At 39.6% G+C, this 23,486-nt stretch overlaps 1 protein-coding gene across 1 annotated transcript in view; it reads left to right on the plus strand.

Annotated features, from left to right (window-relative positions):
- The first annotated feature begins 10,948 nt into the window (after positions 1–10,948).
- ZNF527 (zinc finger protein 527) overlaps positions 10,949–23,486 on the plus strand; it is a 28,236-nt gene continuing 15,698 nt past the window's right edge. The window contains 4 exon segments of the mRNA XM_038529104.1: positions 10,949–11,157; positions 13,678–13,752; positions 18,644–18,770; positions 19,587–19,670. Of these exon segments, the coding sequence (XP_038385032.1) occupies positions 13,720–13,752; positions 18,644–18,770; positions 19,587–19,670 (244 nt within the window). The 5' untranslated portion in view covers positions 10,949–11,157; positions 13,678–13,719.

Here is a 23,486-nt window from a genome sequence, read left to right on the forward strand (position 1 = left end):
ATGCTCTGAGCCGAAGACAGACGCTCAACCACTGAACCACTCAGGCGCCCCTTATTTTGAGATAATTTTAGATTCATCCATTTGTAAAAAAATTATGTAGAGAGACCCCATGAGCTCTTTGCTAAATTTATCCCAATGGTAATGTCTTGCAGAACTATCATATTACAACCAGGATATTAAAATGCACATAAAGTTTTCCTTCATGCTGAAGTATCAAGTTGTTTCCAGGAAATGCGCTTTTATGATTGAGTGGTGAGCTGAATTAGCCCCCTTTTTATGGACATCAATTTTATTTGAAAGAATAACTGACACATTTTGGATAAGAAGATAAAGACTTGTATGTTTGGTAAACATTTTGTCAAGAATGAAGTGATTTATAAAAACTGACAGTAAAGAAAACTAGTAGTAATTTTTGTTAATTTGACTTTCAAACAAAAAATTAGTGTATTGAGGGGATCCTTGGGTGACTTGACAGTTTGACGCCTGCCTTCGGCCCAGGGCGTGATCCTGAAGTCCCGGGATCGAGTCCCACATCGGGCTCCCTGCATGGATCCTGCTTCTCCCCTGCCTGTGTCTCTGCCTCTCTCTCTCTATGTCTCTTATGAATAATAAAATATTTTTAAAAATTAACATATTGAAAAACAAGCATCTATCACCATGAACTTGACAGTGTTCTAATACTTAGTCTTTTGTGATGAGATTGCTGATGTTACTAATGAATGTGATTTTGTAATACCATCTAATGAAATATGTCAGTATTTGGAAGATCTGCCTAACTCATTGAACCAGTATTTTCCAAATGATTACTGTGTGATGGTGCAAAATCATCTGTGGCAATATTATAAAGTATAAGATAGACAAATGGATTTTAATTTGAGAGACTGAGGCTAGGGGTATCGGCTGGCTTATTTAGTCAGTGGAGCATGTGGCTCTTGATCTTGGAGTTGTGAGTTCAAGACCACTTTGTGGATAGAGGTTACTTAAAAAAATACAAAAAATTAAAATTAATACCAATCTTTTTAAAAAAAGGACAGAGAGATAAAGGCCAGATTCCACATTACAGTAACTTTAAGAAATTACCTAATTGTTGATTTTTGGTGTGGTATTAAAGAATAATATTGACAAATATCTGAAAAGGCCATTAAATACTTCTTCATTTTTAAATTGTGCCTGTATGAGGCCAGGTTTTCTTTATTTATCTCAGCAGATTAAATGTAAGAGCACATAGGGGCACCTGGGTGGCTCAGTTGGTTAAGTGTCCAACTCTTGATTCCAGCTCAGGTCATGACCTCAGGGTTGTGAGATCAAGCCCCAAGTCAGGCTCCAGCTGTGTGTGGAGTATGCTTGGGATTCTCTCTCCCTCTACCCTTTTCCCCACCCTATAAATAAGTAAGTAAGTAAGTAAGTAAATAGATAAATAAATAAATAAATAAATGCAAGAGCACATATAAAATACCAGCTGTATTCTGTTACACTTAGGATGAAAGAGATTTTCAAAACTATAAAATAATGCCACTCTTCTCACTGATTTATGTAGTTATTTTTTGGTGGAAAATATTCAAACTCCAGTGAATGTGAAACACTTTACTTTTCATTTTAACTGCATCATTTCTGGATGTTTATGGTCTTGGGATGCCTGGCTGGCTCAGTCAATACAGCATGCAACTCTTGATCTGAGGGGTGTAAGGTTGAGCCCCATCTTGTGTGTAGAGACTACTTAAAAATGAAAATCTTGGGATCCCTGGGTGGCTCAGTGGTTTGGCGCCTGCCTTTGGCTCAGGGTGTGATCCTGGAGTCCTGGGATCGAGTCCGGTATCAGGCTTCCGGCATGGGGCCTGCTTCTCCCTCTGTGTCTCTGCCTCTCTCTCTCTCTCTCATTCTGTGTGTGTGTGTCTTTCATGAATAAATAAATAAAATCTTAAAAAAAAAAAAGAAAATCTTTAGGGGTCCTTGGGTAGCTCAGTTGATTAAGTGTCCAACTCTTGGTTTTGGCTCAGGTCATGATTTCAGAGCCATAGGACTGACCGACCGCCCCCCCCCCCCCCCCCCGCCCCGCCCCATCAAGCTACACATTGGGCTCCGTACACTCAGTGCAGGGTTTGCCTGGGATTCTCTCTCATTCTCCCTCTGTCCCTCCCCCTGCTCTACAAACAAACAAATAAATCATTTTTAAAAATTTAAATTTTTAGGGGGATCCCTGGGTGGCGCAGCGGTCTGGCGCCTGTTTAAAAATTTAAATTTTTAAAAAGTTTAGGGATGCCTGGCTGGCTCAGTCCATACAGCATGTGACTCTTGATCTCAGGCTTGTGAGTTCAAGCCTCATGTTTAGTGTAGAGCCTGTTTACAAAAAAATAAATAAAAACTGTTTAGATGTTTATGGTCTATATCTCACAGCAAACAATACTTCACATACATTTAAACACCAGGAAAAAAAAGTCACACATTATAATATCTAACATACTATTAACATCTATGCTTTATATAATTTAAACTAGGTGTGGGGCACCTGGCTAGCTTAGTCATGGAGTATGTGATCTTGGGCTTGTGAGTTCAGGCCCCATGTTGGGTGTAGAGACTGAAAAAAACAAATTTAACCTAAACAAATTTAAACTACGTGTAGAAGAAAATTACCACATAAAACAAATGCAGAGAAAATGCTTGTTAATATCCACTGACAGATGTAAACCTATAATCTGAAGTATTCTGCTCTATCTAGACAAAACACAGAACTCTTGGGGAATATTTATTGCTAGAACTAAGTTATATAATTACTTAATCTCCTCTGTGTCTATAGACATATTCTGAATATTCTTGAGAATTATTTTTCTATTTTTTAATCAAAAAAGCTTTATTCTTTTAATCACCTTTTCAATGTATCTTTTTATATTTTGTTAATTTCTGTTAATATTTACTAATCTCTTGAAGCTTATTTTTATTTACTGCTCTTTAAAACTTATTTAATCTTATTTAAGGCTTTTTAACCTTTTCCTTTTTTCTTCTGAAAGTCAAGTCAGTTTGATGTATTCATTTTTACCATCCCCTAATGTTTAGGTTTTTTTTTTTAAGATTTTATTTATTTATTCATGAGAGACAGAGAGAGGCAGAGACATAGGCAGTAGGAAGAAGCAGCCTCCCCATAGACAGCCCCACGCGGGACTCCCATCCCAGGACCCTGGAATCACGACCTGAGCTGAAGGCAGATGCTCAACCATTGAGCCACCCACGTGCCCCGGTGTTTAGTTTTTAAAATTTTATTGCACTATAGTCAATATATTTTGTGATTTCTTCCATTTTATTTCATAAGGTTTAGTTTTAAATCTAATGAAGTTCTATGAATTTTCACATTACCTTAAAAAGCAAGTGTTTAACATATGTATATATATATATATTTTAACAATATTATACCAAAATTAAAAGGTTGCAAACTTTGATGTTTTTATATATATAGTTACCTCATCATTCTCCTGTTGTTTTTTTATTAATGATGTCTTTTACTTATTAATTTATATTATGTTTAACACATGTAAAATTAGATTTGTAATGTAAATGTAGATATAAGTAATATTAATAGAACAAACACCAATGTATTCAACCCAGCAGAAGAAATAAGCCTTAATTATTTTTAAAAACTTAGCACTTCCATTTCTATAATAAATAAATTTATGATCATGTTAAGAAGCTTTTCTCCATGTATTTCCATCAAGCTTAGCTTTCAAATCTATCTTATTTAGGCCTATAGAGACACAGGCAGAGGGAGAAGCAGGCTCCATGCAGGGAGCCTGACGTGGGACTCGATCCCGGGTCTCCAGGATCACGCCCCGGGCCAAAGGCAGGCGCCAAACCGCTGCGCCACCCAGGGATCCCCAGGCCTATAGAAATTAATAACATTTCTTCTTGATGGATTTTCTTTTTTAAAACCATGGAGCAACCTCAGGTCCCATTCAGTATTTCTAATTAGTCTGTTTTTAATACTGTTTGCACTTGCCTTATTTGGTAGTATTTGCTTTACTCACTGTTTCATTTCATCTTGGTATTCTTGTTTTGTGAATAGTGTCCTATTCAAGTACTGGAAACCACAGTCAAAAGAAGTAGATAATAAAGAGAAATAAAAGACATTTCAATTGGAAAGAAATAAGTAAAACCATCTCTATTTGCAGACATTCTATATGTGGAAAATCCAAGTGAACTCACAAAGAAACTACTAATAAATTGAGCAAAGTTAGAGAGTACAAGATCAACAAACAAAAGTCAGTTGTATTTTCATACAACAGCAATAAACCATCTGAAAAGGAGAGTAGGGAAACCATGTCATTAACATTAAAGAGAATAAAATACCTAAGAATAAAGTTAATGAAGGCGGTAAAAGACTTGTACACTGAAAGCTACAAAATTTAAAAAAATAAACCTTTAAACCCACAAAATTTAAGAAGACCTTAGGGCACTTGTGATGAGCACTGGGTGTTATATTAGGTGATGGATCACTAAATTCTACTCCTGAAACTAATAAAACACTATCTGTTAACTAACTGGAATTTGAATGAAACTTGAAACTAAATAAATACATAAATATAAAGACATCCTTTGGTCATGCATTAGAAACCTTACGGGGCGCCTGGGTGACTGAGGTTAAGTGTCTACCTTCAGCTCAGGTCATGATCTCAAGGTCCTGGAATTGAGCCCCACATTGGGCTCCCTGCTCAGTGGGGAGCCTGCTTCTCCCTCTTCCTCTAATCCTCCTGCTTGTGCTCTCTCAAATAGTCATAATAATAAATATACCAATACTACCCAAAGAGATCTAAGATTAATTTCAATTCCTATCAACAGTGGCTTTTTTTTTTTTTTGGATGAAATGGAAAAATTAGTCCCCATATTTATGGAATTCCAAGGCTCCTCTAGTAACGAAAACAATTTTGAAAAAAAGAAAAAGTTGGAGGACTCACCTCCTGATGTCAATACTAACTAAAATCTATTAATGACTTTGTTGATCATTTCCTTTGCTAGTAATAATCCCCAAATTCCAGGGCTGATAGTTTTTTTTTTTAGATTTATTTATTTTGCTGGGGACAGTCTTAAGCAGACTCTGCACTGAACATAGAGCCCAATGTGGGGCTCAGTTCCACAACCCTGAGATCATGGCCTGAGCGGAAACCAAGAATGGGATGCTTAAATATGGGTTCCTATTTCCCCACTTCCAATATCTGTTGCTTCTTGTGTTGTTGATTTTAGCCATTCTGACAGATATGTATGTCTTCTTTGGAAAAATGTCTATGCATGACTTCTCATTTGTTAGTTGGATTATTTGGTTTTTGGGTGTTGAGTTTTATACGTTTTTATACGTTTTGGATACTAACCCTTTGTCAGATATGTCATTTGCAAATATCATCTCCCATTCTGTTGGTTGCCTTTTAGTTTTGTTGATCATTTCCTTTGCTATGCAGAAACTTTATATTTTGATGTAGTCCCAATAGTTTATTTTTGCTTTTCTTTCCCTTGCCTTAGGAGACATATCTAGAAAAATGTTGCTATGTCAGAGAGATTACTGCCTATGCTCTCTTCAAGGAATTTTATGGTTTCAAGTCTCACATTTAGGTATTTAATTCATTTTTAGCTTATTTTTGTTTATGGTGAAAGAAGGTGGTCCAGTTTCATTATTTTGCATGTGGCTGTCCAGGTTTCCCAGCACCATTTGTTGAAGATAAAAGAAGATTGCTCAGATAAAAGAAGATTAGGTTTAGTAAATGATGTACCAAGGTGTACCATCACAGACATGTGATCCTAAAGAGAAGTAAGTTTGAATCCTATCTCATACCAGCTACCTGAACGTTTATAAACTGTCACATTTCTGAGTCCCCCAACCATAAAATTGAATAGGAATATTTATTTAGGGATCCCTGGGTGGCGCAGCGGTTTGGCGCCTGCCTTTGGCCCAGGGCGCGATCCTGGAGACCCGGGATCGAATCCCACATCGGGCTCCCGGTGCATGGAGCCTGCTTCTTCCTCTACCTGTGTCTCTGCCTCTCTCTCTCTCTCTCTGTGTGACTGTCATTAAAAAAAAAAAAAAAAAAAAAGGAATATTTATTTAGAGTATTGTGAAGAACAAATGAAATAACATACATAAAGGAAATTATACAGTTCATAGAAGTTAGCCATTAAATATAAATTCTCTTCCCCACAAATTGGCCATGGGTTTTTTATTTATCTGGAATATGAATTATGGTGTGAGGAGGTTCTTCACTAGCATTAATAGTGGGTTATGGACTCCTTCCAAATGCCTCAATAAGCAATCCTGAGTAAGCCCTGGTAAAATTGTGCTTTATCCTTCCCTAGGCAAGGTTATAAAAGAACATTCTATTGTAAAGAATATGGGTGACCAATCAAAATAACTAAGACAAGAAATCATTCTTGGTTTCTTCATTCCCAATTTTATTTATTTTTAAACATTTTATTTATTTATTTTAGAGAGAGAGAGAGAGAGAGAGCATGTGTGCAGACATGCACTCAGAAGTGAGGAGAGGGGCAGAGGGAGAGAATCCTTAAGCTAACTCTGCACTGACGCAGAGCCTGACACAGGGCTTGATTCCAGGACCCTGAGATCATGACCTGAGCTGAAACCAAGAGCCAGACTCAACTGACTGAGGCAACCACATGTCCCCTCAATTTTATTTTATTCTTAATTCAGAATGACTGCCTTCAAGTAAGAAACTAAAAAAGCTCACCAAAAGAGGGGCAGGGCACCTAGCTAGCTCATTTAGTACAGCATGGAACTCTTGGGGCTGTGAGTCAAGCCCCACACTGGGCTTTGAAAAAAATTTCTTAAAAATTAAAAGTTAAAAAAAATCCCACATCAAAGATACAGAACAGATTGGTGGTTGCCAGAGGTGGGATAGAGGTATAGGTGAAATAGGTGAAGAGGGTCAAAAGGTACAAACTTCCAATTATAAAATAAATCATGGGGGAATCCCTGGGTGGCTCAGCAGTTTGGAGCCTGCCCTTGGCCCAGGGCATGATCCTGGGGTCCCGGGATTGAGTCCTGCGTCAGGCTTCCTGCATGGAGCCTGCTTCTCCTCTGTGTCTCTGCCTCTCTCTCTCTGTGTGTCTCTCATGAATAAATAAAATCTTAAAAAAAAATAAAGCATGGAGATGTAATATAAAGCATAGTGACTATAGTTAATAATACTATATTGCATATTTGAAAGTTGGTTAAGAGTTAAAAGTTCTCATCACAAGAAAAAAAACACCTTTTTTTAAAAAAAGATTTTATTTATTCATGAGAGACACAAAGAGAGAGAGAGAGGCAGAGACATACATAGGCAGAGGGAGAAGCAGGCTCCATGCAGGAAGCCCAATGTGGACCTTGATCCTAGGACTCCGGGATTGCGCCCTGGGCCAAAGGCAGACACGCTCAATGGCTGAGCCACCCAGGTGTCCTGAAAGAACTTTTTTGATGTATAGTAATGGATGTTAATTGGATTCATTGGGGTGATCATTTCACAATATATCACAAGTATTGAATCATTATGTTGTACTCCTGAAAATAATATATGTCAGTTATATCTCAATTTAAAAAAGCGATAATTAGGGGATCCCTGGGTGGCTCAGTGGTTTAGCGCCTGCCTTTGGCCCAGGGCGCGATCCTGGAGTCCCGGGATCGAGTCCCACATCGGGCTCCCGGCATGGAGCCTGCTTCTCCCTCCTCCTGTGTCTCTGCCTCTCTCTCTCTCACACACACACAAATAAGTAAATAAATAAATCTTTAAAAAAGAGATAATTAATATACCTAATAATTTATTTTAAAAAATCACATACCAAAAAAAAAAAATCACATACCATGATTCTTTTTTTTTTAAATTAATTTATTTTTTTAAATTTTTATTTACTTATGATAGCCACAGAGAGAGAGAGAGAGAGGCAGAGACACAGGCAGAGGGAGAAGCAGGCTCCATGCACCGGGAGCCCGACGTGGGATTCGATCCCGGGTCTCCAGGATCGCGCCCTGGGCCAAAGGCAGGCGCCAAACCGCTGCGCCACCCAGGGATCCCCACATACCATGATTCTTATTCTTACACTTGTTAGGATAATGAGAACTGTTAAGTCATGGGTAGAGTTAGTGATTCACCATGAAATATTTGCATTAGACAACACAAAGTTAGAAAACGTATAAATCCATATTTATTATCAAAGTTACAAGATAGGTAAAAAATAGGAGTTCCTCCAAATAACTACATATTAAACTAGATGATAGCTATTTCAGAATTTGAATCGCTTTTTTATTAAGATACTTTGTTATAAAATATGCACCATTTTTTGCTCATATAATAGGATTCTCTTGTAAGAATTGGTAACATTGTTAAAAAAGTTTGAGAAGAAAAATAAACTTGGAAAATTATATGAATTAACTTACTTTCCAGCACATTGAAAAAGGATCATATATCAATCATTTCCCTGTCATTGTTTCAGTTTCAAACATGCCTTTCTCTATTCTGTGATACTGGAGCTAGGTCTCTGACAAAGACATTTTTCCGTCTCCATTGCCTCTTTTATAGTTTGCCAATGGAGGCATAAATGGGAGGGTGGAAGGCAGAAATGAAAAAGGAACTCACTTTCTATTTTCCAGTTCTTTCATTATCTCTAGCAGCAGAGGAGGGCTATGCTTGGCTGCAAAATCTTTTTGCTTTCCCAGCACCAGATGACTAAATCCAGTTAACAGCCAGGCTGAGACTACTTTTCAGAGCTCTTAAGTTCTAGTAAATCCATCCCTTCCCCTTTCTTCCTCAAGTCCTGTGGTGTAAGCTGTTTCTTGAAGTTACAAATCTGTCCCCTTTTTGCTCTTTCATTCATTCAACATTGTACAATTTCCTGTAATTAAATATTCTGTTTGAAAATGCCACTGTAGTTCTGCCTTTTTGACTATATCCTGATGGACATAGTCCTACCAGAATTTGTTTTAGCGGCACAACCACTTACCCAATTGGCATACTTTGAGGACCACTGTCCTGCTCTACCGGAGATGACTAGACTCAAAACAGTGTTGGACTTGGTGGCATGAAGAAGGAGAATAAACAAAGGACAAAAATATTCCTATGATCAATTACTGACATATGAAGAGATAGTCGTACACATTTAAAGTTTCGCTGAAAGTGTACTATGCCAGTTAAGAATGGACTGTCTTAAATTTCTAGTTTTTTAGTCCATGAAATGTCCAAGATGATCTCTAACCTTCACTGATCATCAAATCCAGGGAAGGGCTGTTTGATGTCAAGAAGCAAACCATAATTATCATCCAAAGAACACTTACCTAGTACATTTCCCCATTAAGCGACCCCACTTTTAAAGTTTGTAGAGCCTTAAAAAAAAAGTGCTTGCCTTATTTTGACAGTAACAATGCCCAATTTCACAGATAAACAGAAAATCACATCAGCCTTATTAGCCAGACTCTGTTTGTCTAAGACTCTCAGGCTTTAGCTATTAGACATCTCTCTGTGGGGAGAGGATTGGAGGGATTATTCTCCAAAGATTGGTTTTCATTTCAAGAACTTCCCCCTTGTATCCACATACCACTACCAAGATCCTGACTTCAGGGCACCTTTTATTTTTATTTTTTATTTTTTTCAGGGCACCTTTTAGATCTTCCAGGGTCTGGGGATGGGGAAGAATATTGCTTTGTTCAGAATTTTAACTGTCAAATACTTTCTCCTTGATCAAATTTTAGTTAGGCTCCTCTGCATCCTCTTCTCAACTAGGCGCTTCAATCTTGGGGTTTCAGTGTCTCTCTTTGCATTACCCAGTTTTAGCAAGAATTTTGTCAACTCAGTTTAGCCAGAGCCCTTGGTAGCTGACCACTCTCAATATCTAATTAAATCCCTTATGCATCCAGGCCATATCTGATCTCCTTGGACTGCCTGCCCTCAGCAAGAATTCTGTTGGTCAGTCTAGCAAGAATTTCCCCCTACCCTTGACTCTTAATTTTCTATCCATGGACTACCCCTCTCACCCCCACCGATTTGTTCCTTGCATGTAAACCCTACTAGTTTTTGCTGCATTTGGAACTGAACCCAATTCTTTGCTGAAGTTTCTTCTCCCCTATTGCAATTGTTCCCGAATAAAAAATATATATATTTTTCAACCTCTTTTAACTACTGTTCAGCTCTGGTTTTCTTTCACATCATTCAGGGGCTCACATGGCTGTCCTCCTGACGGTGGGTAGTTTTCTTGAAGCTGGGCACTAATTGAAGTTGTATAGAGAAAAGGTGGGAGCAACACCCAGAGAACCCCCAGAGCTCCAGCGAATTATCATTATTATGAAGAGCTTGGGGGCAAACGAGCGTCTTCCCAACAAACGGAATCTAATTACCCTTCTGCGGTATCACACTGGGTCCAAGTAGAGAAGGGATCTAAAAGCGAAGGTAACAGTGACCCGGCCCACTGCCGGGGGTGAGGGATGGTGAAACCTCTCCCACCCGCTCCACACTGCGGGGAAGCCCAGAAACAAATACAGCCCCACCACGTGTCGTAGGTAAAATCCTTCGACCTCTGGGGAAAGAACACAAAGCAATGGTTGCCCAAAGTCAGTCTAATACCTCTCGCAAACCCACAAACACTCTCACATCCTCGGCGTCATGCAACGACCCAGAATCACGGGACATGATCTTAAGTACAGAAACTCACTGCACGGGACAGAAATCTTTGCCCCGTGGTGCGCAGGCACAAACGTGTGCAGCGACGGTCACACACAGATCGCCACACCTGAGCATTCAATAAGAGTCACGGACACGCGGAGCCTCACGGTTTGCTCACACACAGCCGCGCACGGCCACTTGAGCGCCCGAGACCTACTACGAGAGCAGCCAGCTCGGTACTCACACGCCCCGGTCGCGGCCGCCTGCGCAGGCGCGGAGTCGAGGCGGGCCTTGAGGGTCCTCTGGGAAATGTAGTTCAGCAAAGAAGGCGGCGGCGCAAAGCACTCTGGGACTCGTGGTTCCCGGGGTCGGAAGGAAAACCTGAGCGGCTTCCAGTCCAGCTGGATGTTTCCCCAGCAGAACTCGGGGTCCCGTGCGCCTCAGTCCTTGCTCTGCTTCGCCCTGCGGGGGATTCTGGGGAAGGGGGACGTCGCGGGTCTCGAGTGTCTGGGCGGCTTTCCAGAGCCCAGGGCGCCGGGAGGTGAGTTGGGCCTGGCTGCGCGCGGGCGCCAGAGGTCAGGGCCGGGCTTCGGGGGCACCGGCAGGGACAGGGATGGGACCAGGGTGGGTGCCTCTGGGGTTACGTGAGAGGCCGCCGTGTGACAGAATGTGATCTTGTGTGTCACCGCTTGTGTGCTTATGTGAGACTATATGTCTCGGGTATAAAACTGTTTCTCTGCAGGTACAACTGTGTTACTGTGTATGCGTTTGAGAGAGACTGCGGGTGTGACATTGTGTGTGTCGCTGTATGAATGTGGGTGATTGCGTTTGACCACTTGTCTCTGTAGATAGTACAGTGTTTGAATGTGTGTGACAGCAGGTGTGCTTGTGTACCCGTGTCCATCTTATCTCAGCAGGTATACATTTGTATGAGTAATGATGACAGGGTGTGTGACTTTGTGTGGTTCACACTCTGTGTGACGTTGTGTGGAACAATCTCCCTGTTGGAGTAATTGTGTGTCATCATCTCTTTTTGTTACTGCCACTGCATAGATATTTGACATTACGTGTGAATTTGTGGGACCATATACCATGTATGTGTGTGACCGGGTGAGAACTTTTATGTGTTTATGAGACCACAGGCTTGATTGTGTGTGACTGTGGGCATAGAAAGATTAAAATTACTTGCCCAAGTTCAGGCAGTTAATTAGTGATAGAATGGGGTCTCGAACCTAGGCGTTTTGGCTCCAGAGTCCTTGCTTTTAATTATTAAGCTTTCTTGATCTTTCCTGTAGTGTGAGAGTGAAAAGTGTGGGCCCTGGGTTCTAAGGGTTTTGGAGAGAATTGTCCCTGGTCTTGGACTAGGAGCCTCCAGGATATGGGATCTTGATATGGGCCTCTTCCTTCATTGTCCTTGTGAGTGAGTCACAGGATCCAGGCTAAAGACATTCTAGTGAGACTGTCCTCAAATTGACTGCCTCTGGAGGAAAGCTTAATCTGAAAGCCCAAGGAGTTTGAGGTTTTAGCTTTGTCTTTATTAAAACTCTTCATTTTGGTGCTAAGAAAGGCTGATCCATGGCTCTTTTTTCTCATGTACCAAGTGAGCTAAATTTTGGTTCTGACTTTCTCCGTTAATAAAGAAAAATTCTCTCATATCCTTTCCAAAAGTGTGTATAGAATGTAAATGGGAACAAAGGTAGCACTTCTCTCTGCCAGGAATTGACTCATGCAGTCTCTGACAGTGAGGAAAGAAAGGTTCTGAGAGATGGAGTAACTTGCTCAAGGTCATGTAGCCAATGACTGAAGGAATGGAAAGTCAGCATGTGCCTGGGGGCTGTATAAAACTCAAGTCTTTAACATCACTTTCTTCAGAGACTGAGGTTCATCTTAAACTTGGGAAGGTATTGCTCAAGTGATACACAGCTTTGCAAACAGAAATTTAAAAGACGTTTCTTTTATGCAGATGCTATGTAGGGCTTCCAGATGCAGAAAGACTTCATCGATTCTTCTCTCAGGTTGCAAAGGCTTTTATGGACAATTTCAAGCTGCATTGCACTAATGAAATAACTCTCTTAGACACTGAGTTGGCTCGTGCAGAGTAGCCCAGAATTAGGGGGTTGTAGATCCTAAATTCTAGGTCAAACACAACAATATTCATTTTCAGAATGAAGAAATGTTGGCTCTGAGAGGACAAGGAGCAATTTGTTATTGGTTTGTATTAAAATTTAGCAATGCCTGCCTCAAGCTGTATTTCTGTGAGATAATAAAGGTAACATCTGCCAGCTCTGAAGAGGCTTCGTTAGTAAATATGTGGCATTGGTTCCTCAGGTTATGTTAAATATTTCCCATTCAGACATTGTAGGCTCTTGAAAGGGGACCAGTTTTTGAGTCTCATTGCATTTTGACTCTTATGACTTTGAGTTGTTTAAGTTTTTTGCACTTTAGTTTTACTTGGTAAGATGGGGACAATAAGGGCAGCCTGGGTTATGCTCAGCGGTTTAGCGCCACCTTCAGCCCAGGATGTGATTCTGAAGACCCGGGATTGAGTCCCACGTCGGGCTATCTGCATGGAGCCTGCTTCTCCCTCTGCCTGTGTCTCTCTCTGTCTCTCATGAATAAATAAATAAAATCTTTTTTTTTAATAAATAAAATCTTTAAAAAATTTGAGCACAAATAGGAATGAAGAGAGGGAGTGAAGGCAACAGCCTTGAAGAAGGAGTGCACAGTGTTTGAGGAACTGTAAGGAAACCTGTGTTCCTGGAGTAGGGTGAACAAGGAGATTAAGGGTAGGGAATGAGAGACAGCTAGGGACCAGATCATAAACCACCTTGTTGGCCATTTAGATTTTGTTGAGTTTAGGCTACATGTTCTTAATATAGGTCAGGACTTCAGGGCTAAAATTCAGCTTTGACCTTTTCTCAGATCTTGGAAGTGGGTAGGGCTGGCCCATGTCAGGAGGCAATAGAGACCTTATAGAATAAGAGCTCTATCTTTGTGAATCTCCGATCAGCAACATAGGGCTGGTCTGCTATTTTTTTTCCCTTTAATTGTCCCTTTTCAGGACATTGTTCTCCTAAAGAGAAGATTGAAGAAGGAAGGAAGAATGGCTGTTGGACTTTGTAAAGCCATGTCTCAAGTAAGTTGTTGTTTTCATCTTGTTTCCAGAAACTCCATCTTATTTTTTTGGACTTTGGGACCTCAGAGAGTCACAAGTAGCCCAATGAGCGGCTCTCACCATTTCTTTCAACTACTTCATATAATCTCTCTACAAATGATTTACTATCCTTTTTACTCAGTGCCATGCTCAAATATGTGACAGAAAAGAACTATTCTTTTAGATGGATCATGATATGTTGTGCTGGAGATCAGTGCAAGTGAAATAAAGGATAGAGGTGTGATTATTGAGTGCCCTTTTAAATAAGGAGATCCAGGATGGCCCTTCTGAGGAAGTGACATTTAAGCAAAGAAAAGCCTCGGTGAAAGTAGGAAGGAGGTTTTGTGAAGATCTGGAGAAGAGCTTTAAGAGGAGAAGGAATAGCAAATATGAAGTTACTGTGGTGGGAACATGTCTGATGGGTTCTAGGAATATTGTTGAGTCAGTATCCTCAGAGGGAAATGAGCACTATGATGCGATCACAGGAGTACCTGGGGAACAAGTTATCTGGGCCCTTGAAACTCATGACCAGAACTTTGAGTTTTATTCTAAGGGTGAAGAGTCATCTTTGTAGTGTTTGTGATATAATCTGATTTATATTTTGAAAGGAAAATAGAAAGGAAGTAAGGGCGGAGCAGGGAAATCAGTCAGAAGACTCTACAGTAATCTAGGAGGAAAATGATAGCTGCTTGGGCCATGATGGTGGCATTGTTGCTGGTGGGATTTGGGGTATATGTTAGAGATAGAAAATAATGGAATTTGGCCAGGGACTGGTTGTGGAGTGTGAGAGAAATAAAGTTAAGGATAACTACAAAGATTTTTGACCTGGGCAACTGTACAAATGGCCTTGGCATTTACTGAGATGGAAAGACAAGGCAGAATGAGATGGGAACAAGAATTGAGTTCTAGATCTACTAAGTCTGAGAAACCTGTTGGAAATCCAAGTGCAATATTGATTATATACTGGGAGTCAGGATTGGAGGTGTGAATTTGAGAATCATTAGTGTATTTGAAACCATAGGACAGGATAGGATTATCTTGAGGGTGGGATTGTGATTGTAGATAGGAAAGATGCCCAAGGACTGCGTTTTGGGTATTCAATATCTAGAGGCTGACCGGAAGAGGAGGAACCAGCAAAAGAGACTGCACATGACTGATGTAGAAGGAAAGCCAGAAGTATGGGTCCTGGAAATCATGAGTACGCAGTCTTTCATGGAGGGTATGATTAACTGAATTAAATTCTTCTGAGAGAGAGTGAAGAAGATTAAGACTGAGAACTGACCATTGGAATTGGTAACATGGAAGCTACTGATATCTTTGGCAAAAGCTACTTCATAAAGTAGTTGGGATGAAAGCATTGCAGTGGTTTCACGAGGGAATAGTAGGCATAAAAGATGGGGAGAGAGATGAGTCTAGACCTGCGCTGTCCAGTAATGTACCCACTAGCCACATAAGACTGCTCTGAATGAAGATGTGCTGTAAGTATAAAATATATACCAGATTTCGAAGATTTGATACAAAAAATTAAAGCATCTCATTAATAATTTTTATATTGGGTACATGTTGAAATGACATTTTAGATGCAATGGGTTATATTAAATATATTACTAAATTTAATTATAGATCTTTACTTTTTTTTTTCTTTTTGCAGTATATCCTAGTGATTTAGCATGACATTTGGTCTTAAACATTTGTAAAATGGGTTTCTTACTCTTTTTTTTTTTTTAACAAGTTTTACAATCAGATTAAGATAATATCTGTAAAATGTTTATTAGGATATCTGGCATGTAGTAATTGGTCAATACATAGAGCAATTATTCTTATTTTGTTTTAATCATTAAATCTATTTTTTAAAGGTAGCTACTGAAAAATTTTAATATGTGGCTTACATTGTATTTCTATTGGACATTGCTGATTTATTTATTTATTTATTTAATTATATTATTTTAAATAAAATAATATTTAAATATTTTATTTGTTCATGAGAGACACAGAGAAAGAGGCAGAAACATGGGTAGAGGGAGAAGCAGGCTCTCCTCAGGGAGCTCGATGTGGAACTCAGTCTCAAGACCCTGGGATCATGACCTGAGCCAAAGGCAGATGCTCAACCACTGAGCCACCAAGGCATCCCTACTGCATTTGCTTTATTGTGCTTCACAAATATTGTGATTTTACAAGTTTTTAAAAAAGATTTTATTTATTTATTCATGAGAAACACAGGGAGAGAGGCAAAGACAAAGGCGGAGGGAGAAGCAGGCTCCCTGCAGGAGCCGGATACGGGACTTAATCCCAGGATCCCGGGATCACGACCTGAGCTGAAGACAGACCCTCAACCGCTGAGCCACCCAGGTGTTCCTGGACATTGCTGATTTAACTCTTTCAGAGAGTTGTGTTTGAAAGAATTTTGTTTTGAGGAGTAGAGAAACAGGACAATAACTGCAGTGAGATTATAGAAGAGAATTTATCTGTCTGTTTAAAAGATGAAAGATATTGCATCAGTTTGTATACCGGTAGAAATAATCTAGGAGAGTGAGAAAATACTGATAACATAAGGGAGTTATATCTGATATCTCCCTGATAATTACAAGGGAGAGAGGTAACAATGTCTTTGTGTGAAACAAGTAGAGGGAATAGTCATAGATAGGAGTCTGGAGTTTTATCCTGTTGTAACAGAAGGAAGACAATATATGAGTATGGATACAGATCAGCAAGGACATGTGGTGAGCAAGAAGATGAGGAAGTTCAAAGGAGTTGGTGGTGTTTTGAGAGAGAGGCAGACTCTATGAAATAATCATGGGGGAATGGGAAAGTGAATTTATTAGGGAAGTGTGGTGCTTTTGTGGAATCTATGGTCATATCCCAGAAGTACATTGGTTCAACATGTTTATCAGTCAGGGTTCCAGTAAGAAAATCAAAAGGGGATTGTTTACAAGTTATAAATTGGCATATAGAGAAACTACAAAGGATAGTGCTATACCCTGGAACTCATAGCAGTAAAACTTAGTCCTGAACCCAGAGACAGAGAGATCTGAGTGGAGAGAAGGCCTCTGACAGGCATTGTGACCAGGATTGAAGGACAGAGGTGACACAGGGTCTTGCTGCAAAGAAAGTCCCAGTGGAGTAAATATCCTTTACTTGCCTCCTTTTCATTTCTTGCATGTGGCTGAACCAACTGAAAATGGGGTCAAGTAAGGGAGTCTATTAACGCAGCCAATACAGGTCAGCCTCCCAGGACACAGAGAAGTATAGAGGGGCACAAGGGAATTACATAACAGTATGCAGTTGTGTGATCTTTTTTCTCTAGCCACATTCATCCATATTTCTGCTATGTAGAATAATCATATTTGTCTTTTTTTTTTTTTTTTTTTGCCATTTGACGAACAACAGTATACATTTAATTTGAAAGCACAAGCAGGGATCCCTGGGTGGCTCAGCGGTTTAGCGCCTGCCTTTGGCTCAGGGCGTGATCCTGGAGACCCGGAATCGAGTCCCACGTCGGGCTCCCTGCATGGAGCCTGCTTCTCCCTCTGCCTGTGTCTCTGCCTCTTTCTCTCTCTGTGTCTTTCTCATGAATAAATAAATAAAATCTTAAAAAAAAAAAAAAAGAAAGCACAAGCAAAATATTGTTTTCTAGGTAAAAATAAAATATAAAAACCAGCTCAAAAAGTAGAAAACTAAATAGACCAATGAGCAAAAAAAGAGTTAACATAGCAGGCCTGAAGCTGCTGTGTTTAGAACCCATTTGCAGGTTGATTTTTGGCTGGCATCTGAGATCTTGGCACTAGATTCATTCTCTGCATGATATTTCATGATTTTTAATTAAAAATGAGACCATACTCTGCAAAATGGAACTCTGCCATTTTAAGCATTGAGTACTCTTCCTTCCTATGGATATATTACAGAAAAGTTTACCATTTTTCACTGGAGTGGCAAATATTTACTGTTTTACAATGTGACAGGTTTTATACTAGACATTTGATATTCACAAGCTTATAGAACAGTTATCTTTCCCCTCATACAGCTTATGGTTCAGTGGTGTGGGCCAAACTGTTATTTTATTTTATTTTATTTTATTTTATTTTAAGATTTTATTTTGTCTACTTGAGAGAGCGAGCGAGCGAGCACACAAGCAGGGAGAAGAAGAGGGAGAATGAGAGGGAGGGAGAGTAGTAGACTCCCACTGAGCGCAGAGCCCTATTCAGGGCTTGATCCCATGACCCTGAGATCATGACCTGAACCAAAATCAAAGAGTCAGATGCTTAACCTACTGACCCACCCAGGCGCCCCTAAACTTATTTCTTGACATTCATGTTTTTTCCAGATTTTTCAAATAACCTTTCAATGAAAATTCTTTCTAAATATCTTTATATATACTTCATTATTTCTTTAGGACACATTTTTGCAGGTTTCTCCTTACATAGAGAGTCTAAGTTTCAGACCATAACCTTTTGTTAAAGCCAATTCAAGGCCTTCCTTCACTTTTCTGACCCATCTGATATCCCAGTTTGGGGAATATAAAGGAATCATCTCCATAAGAATTTCTTGATACATAATATATGTAATATAAAATAGCCTTGCTCACGTACCTTCATGTTATAAACTCATGTTTCATGCCATAAGCTAATTTTTTCCCCTGTTTATATATCTTTTTTTATTCACAAAAATGTGAAATTTTCAAGGGATGAGTCTTTCTAGTATTTCTTTTTCTCTTAAAATATTTGACAAACCTAGGCATGTACTTGCTCCCCAATAATTATTTCCCTTGAGCCACACAGAGCTTTGAACTCTGGCAGAATTTCATCTTTTCTGCTAGGACCATATGGGAGCACTTGGCAAATGAGAAATTTTTTTTTTTTTTTTTTTTTCATTTCAGGGTTTGGTGACCTTCAGAGATGTGGCTCTGGATTTTTCTCAAGAGGAATGGGAATGGCTGGATCCATCTCAGAAGGATTTATACAGAGACGTCATGTTGGAGAACTACAGGAACTTGGTATGGCTTGGTAAGGATGTCTCCCCCATAATTCAGAATCTTCCCTCCAGAATATTTTTGCTTCTTCCATTGGGAATATCTAGGTCATGTTAAGTGCTTAGCTGAATTTTTACTTCCAGTTCCCAGGACATAATTTGAAGTAGCTTAAAGAAGTTAGAAATCAGTGTTCCCATTGCTGTAGAATGAGGTTTGAAATAGCAGCATCAGTATAGCATAGGAATTTGTTAAATTGCAAATTATGGGGTCTCTAGACCCTCTGATTCTCTAGACCCACAGAATCAGAAACTCTGGGAATAGGCCCAGTAGGCTGGGTTTTAAGAAGCCCTCCAAATGATTCTGACGCCTATTAAAGTTTGAGAACCACTGTGGTTTCCGATTCAGTAAGTCTCTGTTGGGGCCTAAGAATTTGCATTTTTTTTTTAGTTTTTATTTATTTATTCATGAGAGACACAGAGAGAGAGGCAGAGACACAGGCAGAGGGAAGCAGGCTCCATGCAGGAAGCCCGATGTGGGACTCAATCCTGGGACCCCGGGATCAGGCCCTGAACCAAAGGCAGATGCTTAACTGCTGAGCCACCCAGGCATCCCAGAATTTGCATTTTTAATAAGTTCCTAGGTGGTGGTGCTTCTGCTCTAGCATTTTGAGAACCAGTGCTATGGAAGAAGTTTCATCTTCATCCTTCATACAAGCTTCATTCCATTCTCTGGCCTTTCCTCTGATTTCTCTTCTTGCCTAATAACCAAGAGATGGACCGAGTCCTAGAAAGCAAGTTGATTGTCTCCCTGTTTGTCTTTCTTGCTCTCATTTTTCTTCTCCTGTAAACAGGACTCTCCATTTCTAAGCCCAACATGATCTCCTTGTTGGAGCAAGGGAAGGAACCCTGGATGGTGGAGAAAGAGATGTCAGATGGTGAGTGACAGGCAACTGGGCAAGGATGGCTGTCATAAGGTGCCAGGCCAGGTGGCCATGAGGAGGCTGCCCTGGGCTTGGCGGGGGTGGGTTTCTCCCTATTTCTATAAAATTACACACTCTGTGATTCTTCTGTGTATAACCTGAATCTTAGTCCTTTCCAGCTCTTCTTTTCCTTTTAGGGCCAGAAATGTGTACATTTCCAGATTACAATTTAGAGTTTTTATTTTTATCAAAGTTATTATCAAAGTTATGCATCCACATTGTTTAAAGAGTCAAGTAGTTTTACAAGGCTTATTCTCTTAAAAAAAGGCAGTCGCTTATCTTCTTCTCCAATTTCCCTCTCCTTAGAAGGATTACCTTTCTTTATTTTTGCAGCTTTTTTTTAACGTTTCCTTCATTTCTATAACAAATATGTTCATGTTACTATTTCATAATTGTTTTTTCAGGTTTAGTCCTCATTTAGTATCACTTAATAAGGATTTAGTACTTGACCTGAATCAAATATGTATGCACTTGTGTGCCCACACACACTTCCCATCTGCCCATCTCATTCATGTTGTAATTTTGATTGAAACACTATTCAGTGTTTACAAATTATGGCTATTAAGTGCTAGTTGTAGCTGTGCTATGTATATGCCAATATTACTTTCTCTATATGATTTTTTATTTTTCCGGGAGTTAATAGTTTTGAGGGGGGTTGTCTGTTTGTTTCCTTAGTTTTCTATATACATATTAATAACTCAATTCCCAACTCCCATTAATTGTCTAAATCTCTTAAGACATTCAGACACATTAGGTAATCTATTGATTTTATTTTTTTTAATTAATTAATTTATTTTTTTAAAAAAATATATATTATTTATTTATTTATTCATGAGAGACACAGGGAGAGAGAGAGAGAGGCAGAGACACAGGCAGAGGGAGAAGCAGGCTCCATGTACCGGGAGCCCGACGTGGGATTCGATCCCGGGTCTCCAGGATCGCGCCCTGGGCCAAAGGCAGGCGCCAAACCGCTGTGCCACCCAGGGATCCCTGCCCTATCAGTTTATTTTAATATCTTGATTCTAGTCCTACTCCACAGGGTTTTTTTTTTAGCCTTTCTCCTTTACTTAGTAGTTTCTTTTTCTGACAATGAGAAACAATGTATTTACTTATTTGCTCAGTGTTAGTATACACATAAAGTAATTTCAGAATTTCCAAGCTATTCCTCTGTGAGAAACAAATTTATTAACTGGATTACATTATTTATATATGGGTCTTTTTGTCTTTAGTCTTACAGTATTCAAAGTACTTTTCCAAAGTTACTTAGGTTCTTTAAGGTTCATTTGTTACTACTTGTATTCTGTTTTGGGTTCCTACCACATCCTGGTTGATTTTAATTATTTACTTATTAATTTTTCTGAAACATTACTATGCTTTTAAGAATCGAGCTTAGAAAAATATGTCTAAAAAAAAAAAAGAATTGTGTTAGTCTCTCTTTTTTTTTTTTTTTTAAATTTTATTTATTTATTTACGATAGTCACAGAGAGAGAGAGAGAGGCAGAGACACAGGCAGAGAGAGAAGCAGGCTCCATGCACCGGGAGCCCGACGTGGGATTCGATCCCGGGTCTCCAGGATCGCGCCCTGGGCCAAAGGCAGGCGCCAAACCGCTACGCCACCCAGGGATCCCCTGTGTTAGTCTCTCTTCATCCCCACTATCTGATTTCTGTTCCCTAAGATTTTTTTCTTTCTTTTTTTTTTTTTTTTAAAGATTTTATTTATTTATTCATGAGAGACGTAGAGAGAGAGAGAGAGGGAGGCAGACTCCATGCCAGGAGCCCAATGTGGGAGTCAATCCCGGGACTCCAGGACCGTGCCCTGGGCCAAAGGCAGGCGCTAAACCGCTGAGCCACCCAGGGATCTCCCCTAAGGTCTTCCGTCCCTTTCTTACCCTCTTGTAAATTACCAATCTCTTTATTTTCAGGTTTGTCCCTTTTATGTTTCTTTTGTACAAACGAGCTGACATATCTGTAGTTTCTTGTATCTTCTTGTAGATACTCTTTGCATTTTGCTTTTTTCACTTAACTATGTATACACTCCATATTAGTCATGGAGATCTTCATTTTTTTAACAGCGGCAAAATACTCCATTATGTGAATGTTATGGTAACATTTTCTTTGAAGAATGGATTTTTCTTTGATGTGTGGACTTTTAGGATGTTTATACTATTTTACGATTAGAATCAGTGCTTTAGTAAATAAACTTGTATGTATATATTTTCACATTGTTGAGGCTGTATTTTCTTTCTTTTTTTTTTAAAGTTTATTTATTTATTCATAAGAGACATGGGGGGAGGTGAGAGAGAGAGAAAGACAGAGAGAGAGGCGCAAAGACATTGACAGAGGGAGAAGCTGGCTCCATGCAGGGATCCCAATGTGGGACTCTATCCTGGAACTCCAGGATCATGCCCTGAACCTAAGGCAGACGCTTAACCACTGAGCCACCTACGCGTCCCAGGGCTGTATTTTCAAGATCGAGTCTTGGGTGAGGGATTGCTGAGTGAGTGCCTATGTAATTTTGTTAATTCCCTTCCGGAAAGGTTGTAGCGGACTACTTTCTATATTAAGTTTTTATTGCTGCTGTAACAAATTACCACAAATTTAGTGGCTGAAAACAACACAAATGTATCATCTTATAGCGGTCAACAGTTGAAAAGTGGGGATCCCTGGGTGGCGCAGCGGTTTAGCGCCTGCCTTTGGCCCAGGGCGCGATCCTGGAGACCTGGGATCGAGTCCCATGTCGGGCTCCCGGTGCATGGAGCCTGCTTCTCCCTCTGCCTGTGTCTCTGCCTCTCTCTCTCTCTCGGTGTGTGACTATCATAAATAAATAAAAAATAATAAAAAAAAAACAGTTGAAAAATGGGTCTTATAGGACTAAAATCAAGATGTTAGCAGCCTGCCTTACTTGTGAATGCTCTAGGGGAGAATTCCTTTTCTCCTGCCTTTTTATGCTTTTTTAGGACCTTTCCTCATCCTTTTATTTTCAATTTTAAAAAATCATTTTATTTTAAGTGTAGCATTTATATGCAGTATAGAATTGAGTTTTGCTAGGTAAAACAATCTGAATATCATTTCAATTTAATAGGTGAAAGTCTAGTTACATTTTTTATATGTTTGGGCTTAATTCTATATTTTGTTTTATATGATGTTTTCTGGGTTTTACAGGTTTTTTGTTAAGATTTTATTTATTTATTCATGAGAGATACACACACACAGAGAGAGAAGCAGGCTCCATGTTTTAGTATATGTGCTGCTGAAGTGAGCACGAGAAGCAGGCTCCATGGAGGGAGTCTGATGTGGGACTCCATCCTCTGACTCCAGGATCACGCCCTGAGCTGAAGGCAGGCATTAAACCGCTGAGCCACCCAGACTTCCATGGTTTTTACAGTTTTTAAAAAAGATTTTCACTATCTGTTTTCCTAACCTTTTATTTTGGTCACTTAATACTATAATTTTTGTAATAAGTAGGAAGGTTTGGGCAGCTCGGATGGCTCAGCAGTTTAGTGCTGCCTTCGGCCAGGAGCGTGATCCTGGAGACCTGGGATCGAGTCCCGCGTCGGGCTCCCTGCATGGAGCCTGCTTCTCTATCTCTGCCTGTGTCTCTGCCTCCCTCTCTGTATCTCTCATGAATAAATAAATAAATAAATCTTTAAAAAAACTAGCCTTTGATTTTTTACCTATTACAGATGAGTCAGAAGTACACTTGTTTTACCTCCCACCTTCTCTTCCCAAATTTTGTTAGTTGTATGCTTTTTATATCGTCAAGACATATTA

Source organism: Canis lupus, chromosome 1 (genome assembly GCF_011100685.1).
Source record: "Canis lupus familiaris isolate Mischka breed German Shepherd chromosome 1, alternate assembly UU_Cfam_GSD_1.0, whole genome shotgun sequence".
In the NCBI taxonomy this organism is placed as follows: Eukaryota; Metazoa; Chordata; class Mammalia; order Carnivora; family Canidae; genus Canis; species Canis lupus.